At 40.0% G+C, this 25,433-nt stretch overlaps 2 protein-coding genes across 4 annotated transcripts in view; one reads left to right on the forward strand and one right to left on the reverse strand.

Annotated features, from left to right (window-relative positions):
• The window catches only part of MCM9 (minichromosome maintenance 9 homologous recombination repair factor), a 48,408-nt gene that overhangs the window by 17,338 nt on the left and 5,637 nt on the right, over positions 1-25,433 (reverse strand). For both annotated transcript variants that reach the window (XM_021540858.3, XM_085575075.1), the window contains 4 exons: positions 24,250-24,331; positions 23,111-23,311; positions 20,794-20,919; positions 19,437-19,556 (listed from right to left, as the gene is read on the reverse strand). In XM_021540858.3, coding sequence (XP_021396533.3) covers positions 19,437-19,556; positions 20,794-20,919; positions 23,111-23,311; positions 24,250-24,331 — 529 coding nt within the window. The remainder of the gene's footprint in view (positions 1-19,436; positions 19,557-20,793; positions 20,920-23,110; positions 23,312-24,249; positions 24,332-25,433) is intronic.
• ASF1A (anti-silencing function 1A histone chaperone) lies at positions 263-10,938 on the forward strand. 2 transcript variants are annotated; one of them, XM_085575076.1, is made up of 5 exons: positions 933-1,032; positions 1,447-1,527; positions 3,860-3,975; positions 8,378-8,554; positions 10,445-10,938. In XM_085575076.1, the coding sequence occupies exons 1-5, from the start codon at positions 948-950 to the stop codon at positions 10,655-10,657; spliced, it is 672 nt and encodes a 223-aa protein (XP_085431202.1). In that variant the 5' UTR covers positions 933-947; the 3' UTR covers positions 10,658-10,938. The 2 variants fall into 2 exon arrangements, with proteins under 2 accessions (XP_021396532.1, XP_085431202.1); XM_021540857.4 differs by lacking the exons at positions 933-1,032; positions 1,447-1,527 and adding an exon at positions 263-632.

Genomic DNA, 25,433 nt, shown 5'->3' on the forward strand with positions numbered 1-25,433 from the left:
TAGAAGAAGAAAAGAGATAAGCTCAGTCCTTTTCCGGGAAACAGAGCAGCAGACGTTCCGCGCCTCCCTCAGCCGCACCCGCTCATCTCCCGCCCCGCCCCGCCCCGGCCCGTTGGCGGTTGCCGGCGGCCGTTGCCGGCGCGCGCCGGGCGGGGGCGCTGCGGCGGGGGCGGCGCGGGGCGGGCGCGCGCGGAGGCCGCTCTGGCCGGCGCTCGGTGCCCGCCGTGCCCGCGGAGGGAGGGCCCTCGCCCGGCGAGCGGCCAATCCGGGCGGGCGCTGGCGGCGAGCAGGAGCAGAATGGGCTGTAGTTGAGCGAAATAGGGAAAGCGGCGAACAGTGTGGAGCGTTCCCGGTGTAAATAAAAGGGGGAGGCGAAAAAAAAAAAAAGTTTGTGGAAGTCGCCGCCCTGCAGCCTCGCTCGGGCAGCGGCGCGGGGGCTTGTGCGGTGCGGGAGCCCGGCACGGAGGACTTTAGTGCGCGGCGTTAAGACGCTCTGCCTATTGTTTGTGTTTTTTTCCAAAATATGGCAAAGGTTCAGGTGAACAATGTAGTGGTGTTGGATAATCCTTCTCCTTTCTACAATCCTTTCCAGTTCGAAATCACATTCGAGTGCATAGAGGACCTGTCTGAAGGTGAGTAGAATTTTTCTCCCCGATACGGATTTTGCAACCCCGGGCTCTGAGCTCGGGGCATTTAAGGCTTAAACTTTGCACAGGCCTGCGCCTACAATTTATCAGTCTCTCCAGCTCGGCCGCATCGCCGTGCCGAACCGGGGGGACGTGCCGGCCGGGCGAGGGGATGTGCCGCTCCCGCCGAGCCCGGCGCCGGGGAAAGTTGGCGGTGTCCGCCCGCCCTGGGCGCCGAGCCGGGCCCGCCGCCTCTCCCCGCCATCGGCGAGGCGGCGAGCTGCCTCAAGTTGCGAGGAACTTGTTAGAGTGGAGGTAGCCATGTTGCCAGCTTTGTGTGTGCGTGGGGGGAGCGAGCGGGAGACAGGAGGGTTGAACCGGGCTCGGCGGCCGCGCATCCCCGCGGGCACACGGGATGCTGCCTGTTTAGCCCCGGCGGTACTCGAAACGCGGAAAACGCTCCGCGGGGATGCGTTTCGATGGCCTCGTGCTCCATTTTAATACCAAAAAAAAAAAAAAAAAAAAAAAAATTAAATCACGGTGGGAGGTAGGGGCGGGCTGACTGGCTGGCCCCGCATGCCAGCAGCAGGCAGCCGCGGACCGCGTAGGTGCGCGGGGTCGGGGGTACGGCTCGGAGGGGAGCGCTGGCTGCGGGAGCCCCCGCCGGGGAGGAGGGGGCCGCCCGCCTGCCACTATTTTTGGAAGTCACTCGAAAGTTGCCGGCAGCCGCCAGCGGGTGGGGGCCGGCCCCGACCTTGCAGCCTCACGGGGACCCCCGTCCGGAGCCGCGGCCGCCGTCGCGCTCCCGCCTTCCCCCGAGCCGGGCGGGCCGCGAGCCGCCCTCGCCCCGGCCGCGCTCCGCAGCGCCGCCCCCCGGGCGGCCGCGGGACGCGCCCGAGAGGCCGCGCGTCGCCCCGCGGGCGGGAGTTTCGAACGGCTCGGGGCGAGGGAGGCAATGCGGGGCGCCGCCGCCCCAGAGCCGGAGGAGGCCGCCCGGCCGGGCTGCCTGCGAGCCGGAGAGGACGCTGCCCGGCCGGCGCTCGGCGGAGCCCGGCGCCGCCTGCTCGCCGGAGAGCCCCGCGGGCGGAGGGGCGAGGGCACGGCTGAGGAGAGGGGAGTTGCTGTCCTGGCTAAGGTGCCCTGGCAGGCTCGCTGTCGCTGCGGTTTAACTCGCCTCTCCCCGCCTGCCTCTGCAGCAGCGCGTACTCGCGCGTGCCGGCGGGACGGTGACAGCGCGGGAAAGGAGGGACGCCGCCGTGGCGGGAACTTCGGAGGAAGTCTCGCCTGAGCCAGGGTTTCCTGCGGGCCTCCGCAGCCTGTCTCCTGCCTTCGTGCAACTCAGCTGTGCTCCGTGCCCCGCCACGTTGCTGCCTGGCTATCTCCGATCGGCCTGCCCCATCAGAGGTGCAGCATCGGAGCCCCTCCGTGGCAGCCGCAGTGGCAGTGCCCGTCACAGGGGCTCTGCAATATGTTAGGCTTTTCCTGTATGTGATGTGCTCCTCACACTCAGGATTAAGTTAATTTGGGCAGTTGTGATAAGAAGAATTATAGGTGGTCCAATGCGAAATTCTCAGTTCTTTTCCCCCACCAACATGGAAGTTAGACACTAGGATAAATTAGGGATGAGCGCTGCTATCTTCCACATTTAAAAATAAGATTAAACACAGACATTGTTTACTTGCTGAAAAGTCATTGCCTTAACTTTCCTATGCTAATACGTCTGTTTACTCTGCTGTTTTCCTCTGCAACACTGATCCTAAAATTAAATCCATTAACTCCAGCCCTCTCTTTCTCAAAGTTGTTGTTCTGTGTCAACATACTTAAATAACGTTTAAACTTTATTTTAAAAGGTCTAGTTTTAGTACTAAATACTATGAGTTGTTTAGAGGAAGTTTCACACTGTTCGAGAATAATGGCACAGGATTGTGGGCTAGTCTTAAGCAGTTTAGCCTAGAAGTCCTCACTTCTTCTAAGTAGTAATTTGTTGTCAGATGCAGAAAAGAAATTTCCTTAATTATATTGGATGAGTACCCTGCAATACTAGCAACAGCTTCATGCTTAAAAGGTATATAAAACTGATAAAATACCTGGGAAAACATGTTGTACAGAGGAGTAAAATCCCTTCCCAAGCTGCTCTGTTTATTATGATAGTTAAACCTGCACTAATAGTAAATAAGATAAGCAAGAAGAATTCACTAATGAGAAAAGAGAGTTGCGAACTTAAAGCAGGCAAATTCTGTTCCAAGTGCCAATTTTTTTTTTTTTCTATGCTTAAATTCCATTCCTGCATCCAGAAACCATGAGGCAGACCTTTGGATTTTGCCGAGTGTGCTAATCGAATTAATGTAATAGCTCACAGGTTTGTGCTTTTGCAAAGGCAATCAAGGCATTGTTCACAAGGGGGAAAAAAAGAAAAACACCGTGTAAGTTTTTAAGATATAGTAATTAAGACGTGTTATAGTTTTTTGTCATGGTGGTAATTTTTTTCCTCTTGTTTTAATAACCCCAAAATCTGTCTTTCAAGATTAGTTTTGTATGTGTGAAATAATACTGGTTTTTGAATCAAAAAGGGAAGGTGAAAAGCTGACCCAGGAAGAGCCAATTTGGGCTAATTTGCAGTTTCAACTTTAAAGCATCTGTGGGGAAGAGGCTGAGTTAGAAAAAATTAATATCATGCTATCAAATTTTATGTAGTTCCCATGTAACACAAGTGACATATGAAGGATTGGGAGCATAGAGTTAGTGTGTCTGGAGCTTACCCAGTGGGTTTCTTACTCAATTGACTACTTTCCATGATCTATGCAATTTATTTAAGCTGTGAGGTGTGTGTGTGGAGGGTGGGAATTTTGGTTTTGGGAGTCAATATTCAAGGATGTGATGATTTATAGGCATTATCCCTCTGCTGCTGCCATTCTGACAGACTTTGAGAAGATGCTCAACACAGCACCCAATCAGTAAAAAGGCCCTGTTCTCTGTATAAATTAGGAAAATTAACCTTAGTGTTAGAATAAAGGGATTCCTGTGATACAACTGACTAGAGAAAGTGGGATGATCTGGTTCATGAGGACAGGGTCATGCATCACTAAATTTTTCTGATAAAGACAGGTCCTTGTTATTTTAGGCTTGTTGCCAAAGAAGTAGTTCTAGCTATGCAAAGCTGTAGATGGGTGAGAGTGGAAGGCCCCCTAACTGTAATGATAAATAATGTTTGTTTTTTTTTCTTTTTTATGTAGATTTAGAATGGAAAATAATTTATGTGGGTTCAGCTGAAAGTGAAGAGTATGATCAGGTGTTAGACTCTGTTTTAGTTGGACCTGTTCCTGCAGGAAGACACATGTTTGTATTTCAGGTAAGTTTGATTTAGCTCTTTCTAAAAGTTGTGCTAATTTATTTAGGGATAACTGTATCAAACTAAGAGGCACTTGAAAAATATTGGTAAAAAAAATTGCAGTGAGCTCCTCAGTTGTGATATGCCTTCCTTTAAACTCTGTTCTTGAGCTTGTACTTCTTGCCCCTTATACTTCTTGGTTATATTTTTTATTTGTGGTATCAATAATAGCTGATAAAAGCACAGTTCCCATAGCTACTGATAATTTTAACCAGTCTGGTTCATAATCAGCAGTGCCAGTTGCCTGGTTTACACCAGCACTATAAGGCTCACCTCTTCTGCTGGAGGTGGCAGTTTCAGACAATCAGGAGCACTAGGTTAATGTAGACAATGCCTTCAGAGGATCAGAGCAACAAACTAATTATAAAATTAGTTTGTCTCAGACAGAATAATCAAGAAGCTTGTTTCTGTTTGGCAGAACCATGGTCAACTGTGATGTTTGGCTAAGCATGCTAAATCATAACAAAGTACAGTGATTTCTAAAATAAAATAAAATAAATATAGAAATTCGGTGGTAAATGGGAGGTATTTAGGACACAAGTGTGTAGATTAAGACTGTGCAAAAAAGTCTGGAACATGTGACAGTCCTGTAAAATACTGCTGTTAAAGCCAAAAGTTAATAAGGAATAACAAAGGAAAAGAAAACGGGGAAAGAGCAACACTAAGATGACTTACTGGCCTAGACTAGTTTCTGTTTAACTCAGTAAGAAGCAGGGGGGAAACCTGAAGTGGACTTGCCCGAATTCTAACAGAAGCTTTCTTCTGTTTGGGATAACTTCTTTTGTGGTGGTGGGGTGTTTTTGTTTGTTTGTTTGTTTTTTTATTCAAAACTATAATTTTTATTTAAAACATTTTCTAGCATTTATTTTTGTAAACGGGCAGCAAAATCCATTGGATAAAAAATCAGATAGAAACTGGGTATGTTTTATTATATAAGAATTCTGCTATTTTCCCAAATGCTATAAATTCACTTAACTAATGACAAAGGCATGCTGAAGTAAGAGCATTAAAGAACCCCAAAGTTCTGATGAAGCTGATTCCCTTATTTGTCATGGTTACTGTAACTGGTTTGAAAAAATATCAACATTTGTGAGGCGATCCTGTTTAATCCTGTAAGTTCCAGAAAAGGTAGTTTATTTGGCATTTTGGGGGTGTTTGTTTATTTGGGCCTTTTTGTTTTGGTTTTTTCCTTAAAGAACAGGCTTAAGGAATAGGATTAGACTGGAGGTTGCTGCATTTATCAGTGTTGAAATGTTCTGTTTGGTTTTGGAGCCAGGCTTAATTTTTCTATGCTATGAATAAAGCAGATGTGTAACAAATGCATCATTTATTAACAGTTTTTCCATTATCAAGCCATTGTAGCTTATGGCATTAATTGGTCAGAAATAGGTGATTCTCTATTGCTCTCAGAGGGGTTACCCTGTGTTTGTATAGTGGAAAATTAGCTGGCATTTACATTCCTAATTTGAAGATGTACTGTTCTCAGTTAAAGGCCCAAAGATTCTTTATTGATGGTGATGGGAAGGAGCAAGAAGCAGGTGCCTTAAAAAAGGCATGTTTTTGCCGTATGATTAGACAGGTCTCTAAATTTACTGGTCTTGCAGGTTCTGTAGAATGGACTCAGAAATTGTATCTTGGTTATAAAGGACACTACAGCTAAATCAGGAAGTGATGTATAGAGATTTTGTTTAGATTGGAGTAGGTCCTGTAAGAGATCCCATCTGTTAAATATACTTTTTATTTCTTATGAAGTATGGTTGGGTCTGAGTATACTACGCTCCAAAGGCTCTGGATTTCAGGTGAGGGTAGGATTTAGCACATATGTATGTACACAGGAGACCACCAAAACGCAAAGTGCTGCAAGAAGCCTTTGCTGATGACTGAAGCAATTTTATTCACCAAGCTGAAGCAGCCTGGGATACAGAGAAAACAAGCAAGTGAAGGCAGGAATGGGGCAAAGCACAGAAATGCAGGAGGCATGTGACACAAAGAAAAGAGATTGTGTTCATGAGGAATAGCATAAGGAAAGGACCTTTGCAGAGGAGTATAAAATTTTCAGATAATCTGTTGTAGATTTTTCTAGATAGGAAAATGGCTGAAATAGCAACTAAAATGGAGTACCACACAGATTACCAAGGATTATAAAAATACCTTAGATAAAAAAATAGATGTGAATCAGGTTGGAAATTCAGCCTTACAGAAAGATGGACAATTATTGTGCTTTTCAGACTTACAAAAGCAGCTCTTTGTTTTAAAACCCCAAAACATTACCTTTAAAAGGGTTTCAGTAGTAAAGGCCCACAGTTTGGCCTGTTTGTTTCTAAATCCCAAGACATACGTAGTAAAACCTGATTTCTTCTTGATTCTCTTGGGAATTTGTAATAAAATCACAGAAACTTATTTTTGAGCATATAAGTGCATAAATAATTTACTATCCTTAAGTGCACATATAACCTTTGCTACCTACTCTGCAGCAATAGCTATGAGAATAAATATCATGTGGAAAAGCAAGATAATTCAAGGCAACATAAGGACTGATTTAATAAAATTCTTAAGTAATTTTTAGCAGAAAAATGGCAGATTAAGACAGTGATTTTTATGCAAAAATTAATCTACTGCCTCTGCCCACCAAAATATCTCTTTGCATATAATCTGCTTATTTGTCATTTGGTCATACCAAGCTCTTATTTTTTTCTACCATCTGTGTATCATTATTGGTTCCCGAGTAATTAAGAGGTTGACAAAACCAAAAAGTTGAAAATTTGAGAAAACTGTTTTAAACAGTCTTCAGTATCTTTTTCATGCAGCAAAACAATGTTTGAGAGATAAGTAGGATTAGAACAGAGTATTTCCTTGGGTTCAGAACTGTGTCATAGGATATCACAAGACAGAAAATGACAGTGGGAACCTGGAAGACTAAGATCCTGCATTAGAATGTGAATTGAGTTTAATGGGAAGTTAAATGGAATATGGTTCTTCTGTTGCCCATTACTGTGGAATTTAAAGTGATCAGATAGTTCTGGCCACTGTTAGAACAAGAACTACTGAATTAATGATTTAATCTGTATTGGCAGTTCTTGTGATTTCCTTTAGCTTCTCCATTTTTTTGTTTCTTGGCCATCTTTTCCATTCCCCTGTGCTAGCTGTAAAGCTATTCAGTCTTATTTCCTTCAGGGCTGGAGGAAGATGAATTCTACCTGATTTCCTGGTTTCTTCTCCTCCCTTGGGTGTATTTCTACCTGAGAGGGCTGACTCATCTAATTCTTGTGTGAAGTGCCTACAATTTCTCACAAAAAGCTAGACTAGTTTTAAGGCTTAGAATTGAAGTGGCAAGGAGTAGATTCCAATGCTGCATGAGCAGCACCTCCCAAATTTCACCATGCTGAATCATATAAATACTACAGAAAAGTAGGAATGAGAGGACAACAGGAATTCATTCATCCTGTCTTTAGGTGAGGTTTGTTACACCCAAACCATCTGAACACACATTACTAATACGAGCTTGTTCTCACAACATGGGTGTTCACTGTTGACTTCAGATCTTCATATGGAATTGTAAATAGGAAGCTGTTTTAGTATGCCTGGATTGCTGTTATTTTAAATCCTGCAGCAGAATCAGGCATCGCATTTTATCAATAGATGTGGTAGTTAGGAGGCATTTTAAGAGACTGATGCGAGCCACATCTTATGAGGCAAATTTTATTGATAAGTAACTGCAGAGCCATGGTAAGTAAGGAATTGAGGAAGATTATATCAGTTGCATATTAATTAGGTTATTAATAAATTAACTGCATTAATTTTAATGAACATAGGTATTAGGAATCAAGCCAGAGAAAGGACTTCATTCTTTACCTAGGAATCTGTTGAACAGCTCAAGGCTTACCATAGCTCATCCCTTTTCTTGCTGAAATACAATTTGCAGTCTGTAGTTTTAAGGATGTAGTCTTGTTAAGAGCACACATACAGACCAATTCAACCTTGAGGGTGTATGAGAAAATAATCTTACCCTGCTGAATTACCAAGATGGGCTGGAGAACTGTGGCACTGTAGAACTGGAATGATGTTGGTACCCGTGTCTGAACAATGGTTCAGCTGACCATATATTTAAAAGGAGTTTTGGATCAAACCTGGCCAGTTGCCCATGAGAAATGTCAGCAAACAATTTTACTGTATTCCAATTCTGTTGTTAGAGGATAGTGTTCTAAATCTAGGGTTGATGTTGTGAAAGCAGTGTATTTGCTGGTTAACTTGGAACAATTTTAAATATAGTCATTACTTAGCTGCTGAAACACACTACTTGAGATTCCCCTGCTAGGTAGGCATGTGCTATCGATTTTAATTTATCTTTCCCTTTCATATTTAGGCTGATGCACCTAACCCAGGGCTTATTCCAGATGCAGATGCAGTAGGTGTAACAGTTGTGCTAATTACGTGCACTTACCGAGGTCAAGAATTTATTAGAGTCGGCTACTATGTAAACAATGAATATACTGAAACAGAACTGAGAGAGAATCCACCCGTAAAGCCAGATTTTTCTAAGGTAAGGCATGTTTTGTTTTAGTCGTGTATCAGAGGTGTGCTTATAGAAAGAGGTTTTTAAGAAACAAACCGAAACCCCAAGTGATTTGATAAAGTGCATGGAATAAGGCATCAAATAACAGAAAATACTTGGGGGGACAGACTATAAATGCCATGTACTCGTCATAAATTTAGGTAATACTGAGAAACCATCAAAAAATTTCCACTATCCTGAAGACTTGTCTGTACTTTCACACTGACTGTGAAGTAAACCATTGGATTTATTCTCACCTGCACCACTGTTTACAAAATGGCTGTGTTCTACAGAAAAACAGAATAATATTTTTTCTAGGCCCATCAACCTGGAACTAAATTGTAGATATTAATTTACTGCAGTTGTTACTCAGCTGTTTTAGTGTCAGACCTACAGTTTGTGCAAAACTTTAACAAACAGAGGAATAAATTAAGTGTAAAATGAGAGAGCATGGGTAGCCTGGTTAGATGATTATCTGATAAATGTCTAATTTGGCAAAAGAAGTATACAGATAAAGTTATAAAAACACATATCCTTCATGGTAGTAATTAAACCAGGACTAGAATTAAAAGATGAAATAGTGTGTTTTTCTGTGCTTAACTTTATTTTCAGTGATCAGATACTAAAAAAAAAAAAAAAAAACAAACAAACTGTAAATGACAGTAAAGTTTGAGGATTCTTAAACTTTGGGTATGTTCCTTTCTTCTTTATTTCTTTCATTTAAAATATAACTTGTTATGTTCATTGTCAATGCCGAAATGGCAACTCCCATTAAGCACTTGAATTTAGAATGCCTTGAACTACTTATCTTCATTCTCTGTTTATATAAAAAGCTAGCTTTGCTGCTATGGAAGAGAACAGCAAAAGCAATCATAGGGTTGTATAGAGTCCTTTATGTGACTTGGGGACAAAATGAAAATGCACAAATAGAAGGTTATTAATGTGATTGATTAATTATTGGGTAATAAGCTGTACTAGGTTCTAATAAAGAAATGGTCTTTTTAGTTTGCATAAGGTGTCAGGACATACTTAATGAGAATACACTTTCTTGGAAAATAAAATCAAACCTTTCATGTGATCAGTCTTAAATATTGTAGTGAGTGTCCACTGTCTCTAAGTTGCCATCCTCCAGGTAAGTATATATAAGCTTTTACCCCTTTTCAAAATGAGAAAAATCAGTTGTTGTTTTTTGTTTTGGGCGGTTTTTTTTTTTTTTTTTTTTCCTGCATACATAAACAAATGCAACATGTTTTCAAAAGAAAATGAAGGCCAGCCATGAGAATAAGACAGATGACTAATAATATCCACTGCCACAGTGTTAGTAACTTCCAAATATAAATGTTTTTATTTTAAAACTACAGTTGATAAATGCTCTTAGTGCAAGCAGTCTAATGTTTGGTAGTTTAAGAATAAGGTTGTACTTTTAAATGAAGATGAGAAGTTGATGGAATTGATAGGTATTGCAAATACCATAAAGTTTATGCAAAATTTGATGAAGTACTGTGGTTTGCAAAATCCTTGTGGGATAGAAGTTACTTGCTTTACTAAAAGGTAGATAAAATAAACACTTGCACTTTACTTGTGGATCTCTTTCACAGCCTTGACCTTGCGGAACAGTTAAAATACTCTTGAGAAAGTGTATTTTGCTTGAGAGAGAGTATTTTGAGTGAGAAAAGGTTATTTTGCTGAGGAGAATTTTAGGGAAAATTAGTAAGTGGTGTACTGTAAGTGCATTTCTGATCCATAAGTAGCTATAGATGCACAGTGAATTCCCTTTTTAAATAAATTGTTTTATGCAAACAAGGCTATAGGGACTAAAAAGAAAAAATATGTATATGGATGTACACATTACAATCCATGTATTTTCTTCTTTCCCAGCTTCAAAGGAATATTTTGGCATCTAATCCCAGAGTCACAAGATTCCACATTAATTGGGAGGACAACACTGAAAAACTGGAAGATGCAGAGAGCAGTAACCCAAATCTACAGTCCTTGCTTTCCACAGATGCATTACCTTCAGCATCAAAGGGGTGGTCAACATCAGAAAATTCACTAAATGTCATGTTAGAATCTCATATGGACTGCATGTGACTAACCACCGTCCTTTTGGTACTGTATATGTGTTAAACTGTAAAAACAACCAGAACTATTTCCCTCAAATTCCATAAGTACATAGTTGAAGCAATGTGAAGAACTTGTTTTAAAACATGCTGTAGAGAAAGTTTATAAAAAAAACCAAAAAAAACCCCAACAAACAGTATTTGAGCAGATTGTGAAATATAAATACAACTATTTTTAAGTAATTGCCTTTCTTTTCTAATGTGTTATTCTATGTGGTCTAAACCAAACCTGATTAAAGTATATGTATTCTCTCCCTTCCCCCTTTACTTTGTAAGCACTATTAAAAGCTAAAAAAAAGTTTAAAAGTTAAAACATTCAGGCAAAATGAAGGAATAATGACATGTCCTCATCTCTGTTATCCAGATTGCCAAATATAAAGTGCCCTTTAATAGCATCTTAAGAACAGAGCTATCATTAGATGAAGAGCAAAGAAAGAAAATATCTCTTAATAACAAAGTCCAAAAATGTCCTTTTGCTCTGAAAGCAGACAGCACAGTATAATTTTAGGTGCAAGCTTCTTTTCCTTTCAAGGCACATACTTGTTACTTAAAGCTTGCAATTTGAGATTTACCATCTGCTATCTTGGATTTTAGGATTTTTTTTTTTAATCTCTTGCTGCTGCTGTTTAGTCAAACTGTGGTTTTGTTCGGGATAGTGTTTGATGTAGATTGGGGTGGGTACCTCAGGACAGAACACTTTTTCAGCCACCCTAATAGCATACACAAGTGGTTGGAAGGATACAAGCAATTACTGGAAGTTTCTAAGCCTCAAAAGCAATAGTGTGAATATCCCATATATGCTCTTCTGCAAGATTATTATGAATCAATACTGGTTAGTATGTTTCTTTTCAGGCATGCTTTATTGTAGTCTTTTTCAGTAGTAATAAGGAGTTTGGGTGTTTTCTTTCGTGTTTTTTAACACCTGGAATTTTAAACTTCTCTGTTTTCTCTCTGGCCTTTAAAGCAATCCTGTTTACTGGTATAAACCCTGTTGTGGCAGGCATGACACACTCAAGAATACATTACTTGCCCTGAAGCCCTTGCAGTGAGACATCCCTATTACCTGAGGCATCCTTGAAGATAAAAGGAACTAAGCAGTAACCTGTCAAGACTTAAGCCGTTATGACACTTACGAATTTAGTTATTCCATCCAATCCTCATTAGCCTTATTTATATTTACTGTGCCTATATGTGCATTTAAATGCAATCTGTTTTGCCAGATTACAGGAATATACTTCTATTTACTAGTCACTGCCCAAATTATGAACCCTTGTGTGTTCTGGGCCCTTCAAAAAAAGGTAATTCATGATGATTGACGGTGTAGCTCTGAATAAATACAGAATGCTTTCTCTTCTCTTTCTGCATTCTCTAATGGGGATGAAGATGTCCCAGACAGTGCTTCTGTCTTTCCACATCATTAGTGAAATTGTCTTCATTTCATATGTGTGGTTTTGAAACTGGAAAGGAATGACCCAATCTGAATGTTTTTCTTGTATGGAAACTCAGCAGTACTCATCTAGGGTAAATGAATGAATTAATGAACTCCATTAATCTTTGGAGGCCAAGTTCTAAGATGTGCTCTTAACAGTCTCTCTCTAATTGTTAAAAGCGATAACCAGAAATCTAAAAATATTAACACTCATTGGTAGGACATAACACAAAGAACTGGTTCCCTGAACTAGCAGTTGCTTCACTTAAGGGTTGAAATTCTGTGAACCTTATCTTTAATTTTCAGTTATACTGCAACTTTTAAGTCTGCAGTGACATTCTGAGATTTTTCATGCACTTTATGTTCTATTTATAAGTCTGTTTAGAATCTCTCGTAAATGTAAGCATGTAAATAACTTAGTTATCTGCTGAAGGATTGACAGGCTTGTGAAGTCTCAAACTCTTGCCTTTTTTAAATATTCAAATGCAAACATGATCCAAGTACAAGCTGTAACCAGAATCCATCCCACTGGTAGTATGAAGGCTTTTTAGATGCATATGCCACAAAGTTGATGGAAGCAAACCATTATTGCTGCTACTGCAAAATCAACTACAAAATTTAGTCAGCAAGAGGATGTCACTCAGCAAACCAGTTAATTTAGAGGAATGAAAAGTGAAGCTCTGTTGTCAGTCTAAGAAGTCATTTGTGCATGAGAACTTGGGTGCAATAAACTTCAGGCTTGACTGTGACAGGATGCTGCAATAGAGTCTGGCACCACCTTACCTGATAAACTCATCGCATGGATAGACGTGACCCACCACTAGCAGGAAAAATAATACTGTGCTTGGAGATAACTGATGACAAACAACCCTACCTCATGATCTTTGCAAGATAAATGTCATTTCTATGGTTTTTGAGAGGCTTTGTGTCTTTGCAACTTTGTCCAGATCTTAGCAGTCCATACACCCTGCCTTCTAAGTACTGCGTTTCCTGACAAAATCACGTTCCAGAGATACAGAATTTGAGGAACTAACTTCCAGTCCCCCAGAGACTTCAGGCAATATCACAGCACAAACTTAGTGGTATTAAAAGATAGAATGTATGTAAGGCATCTGTAAAGACCCTGATCTTTGAACGTTTTAGAACAGCAGGTCTGTGCACATGACACAGTCAACCAGTATCACAGCACTGCAATTTCAAGGTTGAAGATGTACTCACTTTGCCACAAACCTTTACTTGCTGAGGCCACCAAGATGCAAAGGAATGCTACAGATTCTGCTGACAGGACTGGTGATATATCTGTGTTTTCATCTTGGGCAGACCACTAGAAGACTGTCATTAATTATTTGTGTACAAAAAAGTAATCATATCAGACAAGGTAACATGGATAAAGAATGTGTGTGGTTTTCATGTCTAGCTTAAAAAAAAAATCAGCTTTTAGTTACTGATTTATTCAGGCATTACCTCCAGTCTGAATTATTATGACACTTCAATTTGAAGGAGGCAAAATGGTTCCAGCTCCATCAAAATGGAGACTAGTGAAATTTAAACTTTGCAGTGGTTTTACACAAAGGTCCATTGAAAAAGCCAACCCTTACTACCAATTTTCAACAATGAAGCGACTCGGAACTTTACTACAATAACCACAGTAACACTGGTGATCTGACAGTTATTTTTTTGGAGTGCCTCAGCTGCTGGTTTTCTGGAAGTCAGCTCTGACTGAAAGGTAGCCACTTGTAGCTAGATTGATTGTCCACTGACATCTGAAAATGCTGATAGGAAGGAAAAGGGGAAAAAAACTCGAATGTGCTATGCACATATAGTCCTAGGAAATCCTCATTTACCAGAGACAGAAAAGGGCAAAGTTAACTAAATCTGGCTTCTGTCTAGACTGCTGCAGATCTGTCACATACCTAACTACCCTACTGCTTATCCATCTGCAAGAGTACAGATGATCTAATTTATTTTGAGAGAGACAGAAGTTCGGTCAGGAGATGATTGGTAAATTGTTGCTGTGGTTGCTGGCTGGGGGGCTCTGCTAAGTGCCAGCCAGGAAGATGTAGCAAAACTGACAATTATGTGTAAGGGCTGGCAGTGTGTGTGGAACTCTTCTTCCTAGGCGTTTCCATTTCTGTTTCCAGTTACAGTTCTGCTTCTTAACAGGTACTTGGGCTTGTAGTGTGTGATATGAGAGCAGTGCTGGAGAAGATGGATGGAAGGCTTTTTCCTTGATTTTTGGTTTAGGCAAAAATGATATAAGGAAGCACCACCTGGAGGCACTAGGAAACCTTTCTTAAAGGCAAACCCAAGGCTTCTACATGGAATTTAGGGGGTCATTTCAGGAGGAGATGGAGGGAGAATACATTTAAACATTTCCAGCTTTAGGTAATGCAGTTTTGGAAGCGTGGCTGGATACCCACTGTCTACGGCCTGAGGGGTATGACAGCAGACAAGAGAAGGTCAGAGGAAAGAGATGTTTGTGCTACACCAGATGCAAGAGACCACAGCAACATGTTTCTCAGCAGCGTTAAGAATTGGCTGAACTGAACTGGCAGAAACTTCCACGGAGTTCTTTGGTCTCCCTGCAAAACTCCCTCTGCCCCATGAGATAAGGAGGCCAACCTTTCAAAATAAAGGTGTCCTCCAGTTTGTCCTTTCTCACTAGGAGGGTGGGGCAGACCTACACTTACACAAGTTGGAAAGAAGGACAGGCTTCACAGTATGGTAAAGGAAATGCTGAAGATATCTGTTATTCACCCAAAAATCAACTTCTTGAAATGCCTGCCATTTCAACAGCAGGATGAAAAAGTCTGATCAAGGCTGGCCTGGAGGTGTTAGAAGTATGTAAGACCTGAAACCTTCAACCAACATGACAAGATACTGTTCCTGCAGTATTTCCCATCCAAACTAACTACGAGCCATCATATATGAAGACGTTTTTTCAAAAATTTTGAAGACGGGTATCTCTTGGGCTAAATAATCTCTGTCATGCAGGTAGTCAAGTTAAACTCTCTCAGGACAAAATAATTTTGGAACAGCATTACTGAGAAGAAATTAAGGGAACTAAAGAAGAGATGGGACATTGTTACAGAAGGGATGTGTATGACAATATTTGATCACAGCTTCAAATTTCATTCTTCAACAAGTTTAGTAGACTTCCTATAGAGCTAAGGCCTTTCCAACTTGAGACCCAGATATTGAAGGAGCAGCCATTGAAGCCATGCTCACAAAAATATTTTCAGGTTACATACTGATAGAAAATACTTCAAGTTCATGTACAATTGTAAGTTCATGTACAATTCAGGAAAACAATCCCATGGTAGAAGTGATGATCCGAGAACAGAGACGACCTAAAGGCTGCATCTGTATTAATAATTTTATCAGGGACAGGATATGAATCCATGGTGGAAAATGGTTTCCTGGCACTACTTTGGCTTATGTCAACTAGGAAAGGCACAGGGACAGTTCAGAGATCTACACAGAGGGAAATATATCTCCAGTTTCAGAGTCTTGCATACCTCAGGATACCGACACCATGTACTCTATTTATAACCACAACTGGATGGCTCATGTCAGTGGCTTTGGATTGGTTTCTAATGGATCAGAAGAGAGACAGCTGTTAGCACCTGAAGCCTGCCTAGCAGAGGAAAGCTTACCATGAATAAAGAAAAGGGGTGGTTCCCCTTGAGTCAGTTGCCTTCTATGAAAAGAAAGGAAATCAGTAGCAAACTGATATGGACAGTGTTAGACATGGCAAAATACCAGCAAAAACGAAGTACTTGCAAGGCTCTGCAGAGGCTCTAGAGGAGAGGCCATAAGGGTGCATGTCACACAGCTCAGAAAGGCATATTATACAGAACTGGAGAGCTGGAGAAACAGCTGATAGTCTCCTAGATTTTTAGCCAAGCTGTTCTAAATACAGTTCACAGAATTCTTTAAGCAATCAATCTGTGCAGGGATGCAACACCAAACAAAATTTTCAAAAATGTGAACAGTCAAATATGCACTAGCAAGCAGCAGAATGACTCTGGCCTGGATGTCCACGAGCTCCATACCTGCCAGCAGCTGGCACGCGTTGGTTCCTGTTGCACACCATTCCATCACTGCAAATCTCAAGCTCCAGAGGTAAATGAAATATTTTTCTTACTAGTGATTATCTTATCCAAATATACATAAGCAGCGCTGTGCCTCTGGGGACTGCAAAACAGTTTATTTAACTCAGTAGTAAGGTGAGAACTCCCAGAGAGATCTTGTTAAGCCTCCCTAAGTCTATCTATAAGGAAAACTGTGTATCAATTTCTAAAAATAAAAGGTAGCTGAATGACTCCCTGTGACTCTCAGATGAGAGACAAGTCAGGGAGAATGAACTGGGCCTGTAAAAAAAACCTGTGTAAACAGAACGAAACAGTGGGACAGACAGTTCCCCCATCTTTCATTTACAGATTACAAAGTCCTACAGTGGTCAAATAAATTTTTGCCATGGAGTTATTGTGTGGGGGCTGATCTGCTTGCCAACTGTCTTTAAAGAGATGTGGGAGGAACAAACACTGGTTCCTCATGTAAATCCTAAACTTGTAGAGATTTGCAGTAAAAAATTTCTGCTAAGTGTTTGCAAGAAGGGCAACTTAATTAAAAAAGTAAACTCAGAAACGTATTCACTGAGTGGAGATAAAGTTCTGTTTTTTTCAAAACAGAGAATAAATTATCTGTCACTTCTAAGGACTGTTTGCATCAAGCAGGCAACTTGAGGCTCTGGGTGAGATAGAAAGATGAAGGTCTTCCAAACCTTCAGCAAGAAAGCAGGGTTTTCTCCTGAATCAGGTAAAACAGCACAGACATTGTTTAGAAAGTGCAGGGCAAGGCAGGAGCCTGATTGAAAAAGCAGAGGCCCAACAGCAAATTAAGGTGCAGGAGTTAGGTTGCTGTTTTCTGAAATTCTGCATGCCAATTCCAGTCACGTCTGTATGGGTTAATGGATTGCAGCAGGCACATGATACTGCAGGGGCACAGAGTACCACAGTGGATCTCAGAGCATGTGATACCTAAGGTATACCAGGAAAGAAAGAGAATTTTGGTACAAGGAAAATGTTAATGACCTAATACGCTGTCCCAGTACAAATAAATACTTGTACAGAAAACCAAGTAAAACTGGTATGACACAGTTTGGGATACAGGATTCTAATTCAGTGCTTGTTAAATAGCTTGTGCCCTAAAACAGTACCAGATGGGTAAAGGGCACAAGTTGCCAGTGTACACAGAATCTTACTAAAGGCTGGTTAGATACTGGTGGTTTTCTCTAAAAGAGGGACCCAGCTTTTAGGAGTTATTCAGGGTTTACCCAATCTCAGGTGTGTCTTTTGGCCTATGTGGACTGTAATCCCAGAGTCAGCAATTAAATGCAATTCAGACTGTTTTTTATAAGTACTTTTTTTATAAGTGCTTTTTATACAGTAAGGAACTAGCTGAAAGTGAAACTTAGAGATTTAATATTCGTACACTGGAGGGAAGAATGCGCATTAGGGCTGTCCTCTCATGGGAAAGCAGAAACTGGTAATTCAAAGTGTTCAATTATGACAAGGAAAGAAAAGCAGTTTAATAGGTCTCCAAACTAATTTGAAGCTTCTGTACAGAGATCAAGTTGACAAAAGTCAATGGTAGGTACAACTAGCTACAAGCAGATTCATAAGACACTCCTTGCACAGGAAAGGCAAAGAAAATAGTAATTCGAACAACAACCAAACTCCTCCTCTAGAAATTAATACCTTGGTCCAGCAGTTCTAGCCATGGAAAGGTTTCCTGAAATTAAACTAGGTTAATAAGATTCCTTGCTAGGCACTCAAGTTTCACTTGTGGTAACGGTCCTGAAGAATTCTAATGCAGAAATTTGGTGCTGCTGTCAGATTTTGGAAAAAGGGATTGAGAGAGAAGATTTTTAAAAATAAGGAATACCTAAGAGAAATATGGATAATCTAAAGGCCCAAGACAATCCTTTAATGAGATGAAACTTTGCCTCCACACATCATTAGTGCACATATACCACAGTAAGCATAGAAACTGCAATTTTTTTTTCAGGGAAATGTCTTTGAGCCTAGCCATCATGGCTGAGCTGGAAATCTGATCATATGGAAGGTGAAGCATGGGAGGGAGATGTGGTGAAGAAGTCAACAACAATATCAGACTGACAGCAATGGACACAGGAAATCACTAATTAATAAAAATGGGCAAAACCTGACTAAAATACATGGCAAAATTTCAATCCAGGTCGCAACAAGTCCTCTAGCAAATCTGAAATTATCCAGACTGTTCTCAATTCTTAACATAGAACAAAAAGTGGAGAAAAGATTATGCTAAGCAAAAATTTTCTCTCTGGCTTCTCTCCAGACCTATTTGTTAACAGTTTGAATGGAAAGTCAGAGGCACATGTGTTTCATAACAAGTTCCCTACACACAGGAGTGTACATGTTCAACATCACGTTCCACCTCCATGGCTACAGAAGACTCAGTATATACATAACTGTGGAAGATTTATCCCCTGGTTCTCCCATGTACAAATAATGCTGTTTCCCAGACATACAGTGATAAGCAGCACTCTCTTGAGAAATATTCAAGCTACACATGCTAGCTGAGACACTGGAATTTGACCCTAATTATTTTGTGATTTTGAACATACAAGTAGTATATTCATTTGTTCAAATAAAGTCATTGGCAGAGGTAATCTGACCCTGTACATTGTCCCAGAAGAGTTTGCAAAGATGCCTGGCATTGAGAGCCAGCTGGGACATACCTAAATTTTACAAAAGGAAGAAAGACAAAAAAAAGAAAAAAGAAGAAAAGAACTAACTTGCACTCTGAAACCATTCTAAAACCATCTTCATGAGTAAGAAATAATTCCTCAACACAGGAGTAAATTTTCAGAAAGCAAACAGAAATCAAACTGGCACCCAGACAGAACACATAAAAGAACAAAAAAGAGGAGATTATCTGTTCAGAAGAAACCAAATGATGCTAGCTCATTACACAGCATCAGCTCTGGAAAGATGTCATATTTGTCATAGCTGGGAAATGCTAAAAATACAGGTCCAGTTCACTCTCTGCTAGCAAAGCACTGAGAGGTGTCTCTGGATGAGGCTAGAAGCTCATCACAGTCTTTCATGGATCTAAACAAAGGGGCAGGACTGCAGAGAGTCAGATCCAGCCTCACATGCTTCTGCTTCAACTGTGCTCATAACAACCTGAGCACATATGTTCACATATGTAGAAGGCTTCTATACAAACATACTTGAGTGAAGAGATAACCTGTTACAGCTGAAGAAGCACATACCTGCACTTGTAGATCCAATTCCTGCTGTAAGCACAGAGCGTGGCATAATCTTTACTGCATACTTGAGGAACTGAGATTTCCCTGTACCTGGGTCTCCAACCAACAGAAGATGTGATTCACCTTGGGGGAAAACAGTAGTGTAGGAGTAGATAGTTCATATACAAACAAACATTGACACAAAATGCTCAGATTAAATAATATGTGTCATATTCACCTAAAATTTAGCACTATATATACATTAAAACATGCAATTCTGCAGAATTTATTTGGTGTGATAAATACATTGTTTAAAGTCATCTAGACACAAATATTTAAAATTAAGTATTTGTGAAGTGTTAGCAGGTATTTGACACACTTCCTGTAATATAAATTCTTATATTTTAGAATGCTCATTTCTCAGACTCAGCTCAGTCTTGAATATGAAACAGGATACCAGGTTTTAGTTACCATTCCATTATTCAGTTATTTAAATTATTGCAAAATGGACTAATAAAATCAGCAGGCTGTTTTGCTTAATTAAGTCTTTGCCAACAGTTACATAACTTTGTATTTTCATAACAATTAAATTACAGAAGTAAATAATTCAGCTGCTACAATCTCGGAAAAGTGCTCTAAAATTTTTTCACTGTTTTCTACAAAATCCAACTTCAATTCACATATAAAGTCTATGATTTTATTTAGCTGTTGGAGCATTAAGAAAATCCTGTTATTTGCATACAGAGACATACTTTTATTTAAAATTATTACGACCGACACAAATTATGACCTGTGTACCACCTGACACATGGCATATTTGCCATCTAATAACAACAGAAGGCAAATCAGCAGGCGGGTAACTTGGAGTTTCAAGACTAAGTGAGATGTGGTGACAATCACAGATGGAAAAATCTGGCATTAAGAAGTAAAATTAATCCTTCAATTTTTCCTTTTAATGTACTATAGCGATCCATGTTAAGGAAACATTAAGATTTCATCCTTTGATGCCAAATACTTCTGGGAATATTCTACTAGAAATAAATTCAAAATGTCACTTATACAATAAAAAGTGAGATGTTTCAGATAAAACAGTTGCCTTTAATATTCTACCTAATGGAAACCTGAAAGTCTGCTTCTATTGGGTTTTATTTGGGAAAAATTAAAATAAAAAGAGGAAGTCTAGACACCCACTTTTACTTGTCTGAGATTTTGGAAGAATAGTCAAAATCGATTAAAACTTGTTCTCACTCAAGAAAATGGGATGATTATGTTTCCAAGCTCTTACTGGTTTGATTTTGAAAGGGTCGGGGGGAGATGTGGTGAGGTCAGGGATGGGAGTGACTGTTACAGAGGATGTGATACTTTTAGAAGCAATACAAACCTCTGGTTCGAGTTCCAGCAGCATCAGTCCGCTGCACACCACCAGCAAGCACCATGGCTACAGCCAGCTTCACCAGGTACAATCCAAAAACTTGAGGGCATAAGCTAGCCAAAATTTCATTCCTCCCTAAAACAGGAGCAAAAATGGCATTCAGCAGAGTTAAAACTTGGTTTCCCATGGACTCCCCATGTACACTGACAAATAATTTGGGGAAGAAGGGTAGAGTAGGCAGATGATACTAATTTTTTTTTTCTTTAAATGGGACCTAGAGCAGTTGCTTGATCCAAACTTCCTTCACAATACAGAAGTTAAGTACGTCACAATCATAAGCAGCAAAGCCAATCCTACTGCAATTTAAGGAATGAAATGCCATAATGCAAATTATTTTATTCCACATTTAGAAGTGTAGAAGCTATGAAACCTAGAAGTTTACAGATTTCAAAATATCCACTTGAAAAATGGTGTTGTACATTTAAGGAAACTTCTAACACTTATTTTGCCTTAAACCTGTGCACACATAGTGTGCTCATTTTCTCACTGTTACCTTCCTTCTCCTTTGATCCTTCAGTGTCACTCTCCTCCTCCCTACTATAGTCTCTTTCCAGCAGCAGAATATTTCAATTTGCTCTGAAAATGCTGATGGTGTGGAAGATATGTAATAGGATTAATTCTGTCCTTTGAGATTCTGACACTACCAGCACATAAGGGGGGGGTCTCAAGTTATATGCCATGTGTTACTTCCATTGCTAGGGAATAAAAAGAGAGTGACCCATTTTGAGAGCTTAACTTCATGTTTTAAATTTAGTTGCAAGTACATGGTATTGGCAAAAGATAGGGACCTAATGGATGACTCAAGGTGTAGGTGATTCATTTGGAGGTCTTCTAAAGGAATTAACACATCTTTGTCCATCCAAAAGTGGAATTTTAAGAATGTTGTTCAGCCATGCACAGCTCAAGATTTAACTCCACAGTTAGGAGTTAGCATCATTAAGTGACTGACATAAAATGCAGTAGTAGCTATCATTATCTCTTGAAAAACAGTACAGGTACATATACATTCTGTGGCCTCAGACTCCTTAGTCAAATTTGATCTCTGCCCTCAATTTCAACTCAAATTCAAACAAACTGAAACAGATACCTTGGGAAGTCAAGGTCCTTCTAATTTCCACCTCAATTTTCTCATAGCCACTTTAAATTTATTTATTCAGAATGGGTAATATTAAATAAAATCACATTACTCCCTGCAGGCTTCCAAAATTTGTCCTGAGAATGAAAGATTAAAAGGGACCTTCAAAGAAGATCCCAAGTAACTTTCTGAACAGTTCCAATGAGAGTGATAAGAAATATTCTTGTTCCAAATAGCAGAAGGAATAAATGTTATCATTCCAAACAGCAGGAAGCTAGCAATTAAATTGCTTTCCAGGAAATGCAGTTCTGAAGAATCTCTAACACTGACATGATCTACACTTTATTATTGTGGGCAGGCTCATTTGAGGGAGGTTCCCACCTGCTTTTCCTCCTGTTTGTCTTTAAAGAAGAAAGACTAAGTCTTTTCCAGGGTTTTACAAAACAGACTGTCAGCCTAGTAAAGTTCAGTGATGGAGACCCTAAAGAGTCCATTGAGCTTCTGCAGAGTTGAGGAGAAGGCACTCAGATCATGGAAAGGGACAGAGTTCCAAACAGAACTACTGGTAATTCCAAGTTAGCTGACTGTGGACTATGGTAAGTTTAGGACCCACCATACTAAACACTGAATGTTCTGGAAGCCATCATGAATTGGAAGGCTCCCCTGCATCTAATTCAAGAACTAGGCATCCAAGAGTTATGTTAAAGATGGGATGTGCTAATCCCTATGGTAAAAATTCAGAGCTTAATTCAGAGCTTAAGATGCAGAGAAAGTGTGTCAGATCTCTTCTCATCCCAGAGGCAACAGCTGTGCTGACTAAAGGCAGATTTAGTCCACACTATTTCTTCTGAGAAGTATGTTTCTTCTTTCTTGATTACAAAACAGATTTCTTTTTTTCCCTCCTATACTTACATCCCCCTTTTCATTTCTTGTTAATAAATGTTCCAAAAATGATGTGACCTGAAAGCTCAGAGGATGAAGATCAATGCAGTAAGTTTGGTACTTCCGCCCCCACCCCAGTAATATTAAAGTAAGAATTTTGTATTCCTGTAGTGAAAAAAATATATTCTTGATGAATGGGTAGTGAGATAGGATAATGGAGGGGAAATGTGTTCAGTCACTGTATTTTCACTCCTGGTTTCATCTCAATCCAATATAAAGTGCCCTACTTAAAACCTTTCAACTACTAACCTGCTAAGGGATCATTCTTATGCCTTTTCCAGAAGTCTTCAAATTCTTTGCGAACTTCTTCATCAATTACAACTCCTGCTAGCTGCTCATTGTTCACTTTTACATAGTTGGCTTTTAAAACAAGCTCCAAGTCACAGCGTGCACCCTCATGGAAAGGTTTCCACCTCTGCATTACCACTCCATACACTGTGATGTCATCTCCTAGAGGTAACAACAAAAATTAGTAAAATAACATCTGATTTGAGACATGCAGACACTTCAGCTAGCTGTAATGCACAATTAACGTGATCTAGATCCTGTGTTACAGTTAACAAAGTTAAAAAAAAAATCTAACAACAAAAAGCAAAACCTCCTGCAGTTACTACTCTAAGTCTAAAACAAAGATAAGGTAGACTACTAAAGACTGTGATAAGAAGTTATGTCTTTCCACATCTGTTTAAGGGAAGTGAATTCTTAAAGATATACCTCTACTTGTTTCCTCTTTTAGAAGAGAGGAATTCCTGGTAAACTGTAGCTCTTTGAATTACATTGATTATACAAAAAAAATTAGTCAAGACTTATTTGGTTTCTGGTAACTTTTGTGATGAACTGCAGAATCACTTGTTAACATTCTGAGTAGAGCTTCCTCTGAGAAAGTACAACCACAAGTTAATTTCTTGTGGAAATGTGCCTATCTGAGAATTTTCAGTCCACTCAACATTCATCTTCCTGCCAATGTGCTTCTTTTTTGAACACCAAGTAGCTTTTTCTACCTGCAGTACTCTTCAGATAGGAAGTCAGTTTTCCTGATTCTCCAAACCTATGGAGGGGCACCTCACACTGTGTGACCCAAGCTCCGGGGGAGGTTTGGTGTTCTACCTAACAAGGTTTAATGTACTTTCTCTATGTCACAACATAATATTTATTGAAACTGATCTGTCAAACAGTCGAGATGTAACCCAACATGGGGTGCATGACATTTTCTAGAGTGGTCATCAGCTGCCATGCTAACGTTCAGCCTGAAACAGCAATGTGACAAATTAACACACCTCATTCGAGGAGCCCCCAGCACTGACAGCCACCTGACAGAGATTCATCTCCAATGGAAAACTAAAAACGCTTCTGGGTACAAACACAGGTAATTTATGCTGTATCCTCACCAGACTTGCAACTGTCCACCAAGTCATCTTCCAGAACAACTACCATGCAACGAGGGATGCTTCCAACAGACAGCCTCTGAACCTAGGGGATGGGAAAGAAAAGCACTTCTTAAGAACTGCACCTTTCAAAAGCCTTTAATTTACAGCTGCTCTGGCCTACAGTCCTTTCCTGGAACTGAGGCCAGTTCTTGCTTTTTGTCACAAAACTTACAGTAAGGATACCAGTGCTGCCCTGATCTTAACAATGAAAGTTTAATGCTGATAGTAATGGAAATGGGATTGAGGATTAAATTAGCAGAAGGTGCTCATTGCTGGGAGATCTTGTGTGATTTCAATATCTTGCTGAAGAAAGCTGACTAAAAGAGGTCATTTGAAAGACCTGATCTTTTTTTTATTATTATTATTATAATTTGAGGTATTACTAGATACTTCTTAGATATGTAATGTTGACTTTGGGTACTGAAGCAGGTGCATGGGTTAGATAACCCTTCACTGAAGTAGATACAGAGTGAATAGTCTCTGTATTTTTCAGGTATTTAACCATGACTTGACAGTTTGAGATTAAGTTTACACCTAAGTGTCAAAGATTAAATAAAAAGAGGAAACCCCAAATATATATTGACAAATGTGCCAGTAACTCCTGTAATTCTTTTTCTTTTCTCCAGGGCAAAGTCTGTGCAATCTTGTCACAGTCCATTTCCAACCAGCAATCTTTCCATTTACACTTAAGAGCTTGCAATAGTTTTGAGTATCCACTGCACAAGAACAACAACTTTTCATTCTGCAGCCCAGGTCATACATGCTAGATTTCTAAATGTATTCACTCTCTGGTGCCTAGGAAGGTTAATTCACCCTTGTGTATTATCTAAATGGCCACAGGCAGTTCACATCACTGTCGGTACCGACGGCACATGCACAGAGATATTTGCAGAGCTCAGTAGGAAACACAAGGGAAATTCACTCCTAGTTTAACTTTACTGTTTTTAACAAGCCCATGTTGCTGAAAATCCTTCCTCCAGTGACACCTTTATGTCACACAGTATAACAAAATCTAAGTTATAGAGATTTTCCATATGTCAGAAGCAATCATTACATATTAATGCAATATAGAACTTATTTCCCAGAAAGTTTATTCCCTTGTTTTGGTATTCTGAAATTTTAAGACCTTAATTTCTAACGTTACA

Source organism: Lonchura striata, chromosome 3 (assembly GCF_050655825.1).
Source record: "Lonchura striata isolate lonStrDom1 chromosome 3, ASM5065582v1, whole genome shotgun sequence".
Lineage (NCBI taxonomy): Eukaryota > Metazoa > Chordata > Aves > Passeriformes > Estrildidae > Lonchura > Lonchura striata.

Bases quoted from the DNA above. Each gene is read 5' to 3' on its own strand.
- ASF1A (XM_085575076.1), top strand. From the start codon at position 948: ATGTTGCCAGCTTTGTGTGTGCGTGGGGGGAGCGAGCGGGAGACAGGA. The intron at 1,033-1,446 runs GCACACGGGATG...CCTTCCCCCGAG, and splicing joins GCGGCCGCGCATCCCCGCGG to CCGGGCGGGCCGCGAGCCGC. The intron at 3,976-8,377 runs GTAAGTTTGATT...TTTCATATTTAG, and splicing joins GACACATGTTTGTATTTCAG to GCTGATGCACCTAACCCAGG.